General features: G+C 34.2%; 1 protein-coding gene across 1 annotated transcript; it reads left to right on the forward strand.

The window, feature by feature from the left end:
* The first annotated feature begins 782 nt into the window (after positions 1-782).
* On the forward strand, positions 783-4,295 carry LOC104902879 (hypothetical protein). The gene is made up of 4 exons (XM_010690808.4): positions 783-933; positions 2,957-3,110; positions 3,838-3,990; positions 4,066-4,295. Exons 1-4 carry the CDS (start codon positions 882-884, stop codon positions 4,151-4,153), a joined length of 447 nt encoding a protein of 148 aa, XP_010689110.2. The 5' UTR covers positions 783-881; the 3' UTR covers positions 4,154-4,295.
* Positions 4,296-5,164: the final 869 nt, after the last annotated feature.

Here is a 5,164-nt window from a genome sequence, read left to right on the forward strand (position 1 = left end):
TACTCACACCATGCCCCACATAACTTGATTTTCCTTGGTATCTGTAGGAACAGTAAGTGGGAAGATCTTTAGGAAACATAGGGAGTATAAAATAATTATTATTAATTATCATTATTATCATTAATTATGATTATTATTATTAATATTTTATGATTATTAATATTATTTATTTATAACTATCATTTAAAAATATCCAAAAATACTGTTATTATTATTCATTATTATTACTTATCATTATAATAATTATTTAATATTCATATTATTATTGTTTAAATATTAATTATATATTTATTACATTCAATCTAATTCAATTCAGTTTAATTCAATTCAGTTCAGTTCAGCTCAGTTCAGTTCAGCTTAGTTCAGCTCAGTACAATTCAGCTCAGTTCAGTTCAATTCAGTTGTTTTATGCCGAAAAGAACAAGTCCTTAAGTAACAGAAACTAAACCAATCAAATTTTACAACTAAAAACAATTATACTCCCTCTGTTTTTTTTATCATTCCTACTTTTCTGTGCGCGTCTTCCAATGCACGTTTTAAAACTTAAATATCTTTCATTATATATTAGTAAAAATTATAACGATTGAATATTAATAAAATACTAATTGAGACGAATCAAACAAGACCCCACATGACTATGTTTTTTTCTTATAAATTGAGAACATTTGAGAAGATTCTCTCTATACATAAATAGTGTCAAGATTCTAAGTAAAAAGGATAAAAAAAAAACAGAGGGAGTACTTCATATGTCTAATATGAAGAAATTCGAGTTTCTAAAAAATTCTAATTTGGAAAGAGGAGAGGGGGTAAGAAGGGGGAGACCGAGGGAGAGAGCAAGATAGGATAAGGATCAAATTCTTTTAGCACAAGGCTGCTCAGAAATGGAACTCACATTTCAAAACCACACGTCATCGATCGTCCCTGTCATTAGAGGTTAGCTTGTCGTTCCATTTTCTCACTCTCACTCTGCTAATTCTGGTTATTATCTTGCTTTTCCACATGCTTAGTAGTTAATATTAGCAGTAATCTTTTGTTTCGAATTCGCAATGACATCCTTTATTGCTGCTCATATTTTGTACTGAAGCATTGGTAGTTCTAATCTGTTCTATGCTGTTTTTGGTTTATGAGAATTCTTAATTCTTCTATTTTTTTTTTTAATGTAATAGTTGGACATATCATGGATGAAAGTTTTTTCTATGCTGTTTTTGGCTTTTTTTTGTGAAAAGGACGTAGTACATGTAGGGGAATTCAACTTTTTCCATTTGTGTCCAGATCTTCTTCATGACCATGATTGGTGAACTTAGAAACTTACAATACTTTTGAGTCCATGTGTTACAACTAGCAAGACTAACAAGGTTTCATGTTATGTCAAGTTTAGGGTTTGTTCTTTTGGACTCAATTTCAGTTTTGTTCCGTTCAGTTTAGTTACTCTCTGCATTTCAATTAGTTTAGTTCACATTCTCTCAGTCCAAAAGAACGGGACCTTAAAGCCCGAGTAATTATGCAAGGAAGATGAAGAAGTACTGTAAGAAAGTGTGCATTGTGTTTTATTATATCAACTGCAAGTCTGCAACTAAAAGCAAAATGTTGAGAAAAGTCAGAGATAGAAAATAAAGAAAGAAAACCGAAGTCATACCTGTGTATGGAGTGGATGGTGCTTAAAATTGAAATCTTTATGCTCCAAAACTCCCTAGCACAAAAGATAAAGACCAAGCATAGAACAAGAATATTGAGGCGCTTGAGCTTTCCTCAAAAACTGTCTTTTATAGTGGCGCTTATCTGCAGCTGTCATAATTGGTTTACTTTGCAATGCCTCTACTGTCAATATAGTGTGGCTTGTTAGAGGAAATTTTTTATGAGATACCTCTATCCTTACTGAAATTGCCCAGTTGTGAAGAGACTCCGTTGAGGGACAGATAACAAATATATAAGCGAGTTACATTTGGTCCTATTGCTCGAATTTTAGGCACTTATTTTAAATAATTTTGTGAGTAAACATATATACTCCCCCTGTTTCATGATAGTTGACACATTTGCATTTAAAATTTGACCCTTTTTTTCACTTGTATATATACAAACAATTATCATGTAAGATCTTGTTAAATTATCTTGATGTACCCTTATGGAATATCAATTTTTGTACTTTCTACTCATCGCAATCAAAATATATAAATGTTCGAAGTTATACATAGGAGATCATGGAAAGCAAGCGATGCAGATGTATCAAATTATCCATTTCCATGTAATATTCCCTCCAAGGGCTGTCGCAAGGGCCAACTTGATCCTATTCCCTAGGGCCTAGGATCCAAGATTAGGGAACCCTGGGAGAGCCGTCGACAATATGAAAGGGAGCACACATTGTCTAAAACGAACAATAGCTCTTTGTCCATATGAATGTCAGTCAAAGAGTTGTAGCATAAGGTGACAAAAAAATAAAATAATTGAAGACTTGTGTGCCTCTCTACCCAGCACCACTGCACTTATCAAGTAGATACTTCCTCTCTTTCACAATAAGTGAAACACTTCCCTTATTTGGCATATTCACAATAAGTGAAACCAAGCTTTAAATGGTAAAAAAAAAATTCACTCTTATTACAAATATTCCACCAAAAAGCAAGAGGAGACCATAACCTATTTGTTTCATCACTCTACTTTATGGTGGTCCCAACTTTTTCTCTATACATTCCTTTGTATGTGTGTACTTTCTCTATGTTTCACTTATTGTGAAACGGAGGAAGTATGCTGGAAGATAACATGTCAACATTCGTATGTTATATATTCTACTTAAGACTGCACAAGGCGTTGTCTATTGAGCCTTCATGTCCCTTGACTACTGTTAATTTACTTACTACATATCACTTATCAAGTAGAAAAGTTAGAAGTATATTGTTTGTAAAAGGAGGAGGTAGTAAACTTTCTTGTGCTTTTCATGATTTTAATGTGATGAAGTGACTAGGACCCGAGCGCTGGAACTTGCAAGGTCACAGAAAGAATATCTTAAGAATATCTTCTGCATTGCCAGAAACAGTTTTGTCTGTGACAATAGCAACTGCAGTCGTCGGTGCAGCGGCCACTGTTCTCGCAAAAAGAACCCAACAATCTGAGAAAAGGTATGTGCTAAATATTCTCATTTTTTGCAGTATATTTCCACCTTCCATGGAAGAATTTGTATTTGTAATAGGTTTAAGAGCAGTTTGAGTGAAGTAATGACAAAAAGTGGTCTTGTTACAATTTTACTAGGACTCTTTATGTCTTAGATCTCCTCTGCTTCGTTTTGAGCGTCATGAAAGTAAATATGACCCTGTCCTTTGTCAATCCTACAATCCCTCTCAGTTATCACTTGTCACTTGTCACTTGTCAGTATGTGAATGCTGACCATCCCAGCTTGATCATAAGAACTTGCTGTTATTAATTATGTGTTCTCTTCACCCTAAAAAAAGAAGTTTCAAAAAAATAAGGTGCAATAAGTTTTAATGAGCTGACATAAGTTTAGACTAGTTTAGATAAGTTCTAAAAAGTTATAACAATGAACTCGCCAATAGGAAGTTAGTTCAGATAATTCCAAATAAATTCCAATATGTTTAATGACATTCAACAATATTCAAGTGAAGAGAATGCACCCTTAAACTGCATAATTGCTTGTGAATGTAGCAGTTAGTATTGGTATACCATATATGGCTGGATGCGTGTATTTAACATCTCAGATGTCCATTATCAATCAATCAATACGACCTCTTGATATCTTTAGTCTTAATTTGGCCACTCAAACTATATCGCCATCAGTTTGCTGTTGAATTTTGAGACTTAACTGAAGCATGTTTTTGTAATTGAATGAAGTCAGACTCCAGTAAAAAATTGTGAAGAATGTAGTGGTTCTGGTATATGCTCAGAATGCAGAGGAGAGGGCTTTGTGCTTCAGAAACTATCTGAAGAAAATGCTGAGAGGGCTAGGACAACATCTAAGAATGCGGCTACTCGATATACGTCAGGGTAATTATCTCCTTGTATATATTCTTTTTGGTTTGTGCCCTTTCGTATTTTAAACATGCAGTTGGTATGAAACAGGCTTCCTAGGAAATGGAGTTATTGCACAAAGTGTTCATCTGCTCGCAATTGTAGTACCTGTGGTGGGAGTGGAAAGCTGAGTTTGTAAATTTTTGAAATATTTCTATCTTAACTATATCTTTTACTCAGCGCACAAGGCAGCAACCAAAGATATTTATGCCTAAACCATGTCTATATACTTAATCTTGATGTTTCATTCATATAGATGTATATCTAGTTGTTTGTCTTCATGCAACGTGCAAATAACTTGTGAGGTTTGGTTTCTCCATTTTCTAACAAAGTTGAGGTTTGGTTTCTCGAATAAAGTAGAGAAAATTGAGTTTAATTGTGCAAATAAAGATGGGCTGTTTTGAGTTAGTGAATTGACCCGTAATAGATATGTACTATTGCTTGAGGTGGAAAAGAGGACCAGCAAAGTAGCAGATAGGGGGTTACATATGGTGAATACGAGTTCCGATAGGACATGTGCAGTCTTCTAATTGGATGCACCAATCCGTATTCAGGGATTTAAAGAGTGAGCCCAACAGTTGATCATGGGAGTCATGAGGAGAGAGCGTTCCAGAGATATACTTTCTTCGTTTTTTAATAAGTGATAGATTTTTCTTTTAGGAAAATGTCACAATAAATGACACATAATTTAAAGTAGTAAAAAAATACTGCTCATTTATTACATCTTTGCCATCATTTAATTGTTTCACTGATTTATTTTATCCAATACTCAAATTTGATTGGTTGAACAAGTGGTCCAACTTTTTCTCTATAGACTCCTTGATGTTCCTCCACTTACTCTTTGCGTCACATATTAAAAAACGGAGGAAGTATTTCTTATAATATAGTGTTTGTTTCTTTTTTGCACGGTCTTCAAGACGCATTTTTGCCCTTCAATATCTCCAATTTTGTATTTGATAAAAATATACAAAAATGATGTTATGAAAGTATGTATTGATGCGAACCTAATGAGATCCCATATTGAAGGGTGTTTATACTAACTGAGGGACTCACATGACTGAGATTGATGCGGGGTATTGGGTTGAAGAGGTTCATCATTCATGCGACACGAGACTGATGTGTGGCTCGCTCCAGCTTGCGAAGAACGCAA

The sequence above is a fragment of the Beta vulgaris genome, chromosome 9 (assembly GCF_026745355.1).
Source record: "Beta vulgaris subsp. vulgaris cultivar EL10 chromosome 9, EL10.2, whole genome shotgun sequence".
NCBI lineage: Eukaryota > Viridiplantae > Streptophyta > Magnoliopsida > Caryophyllales > Amaranthaceae > Beta > Beta vulgaris.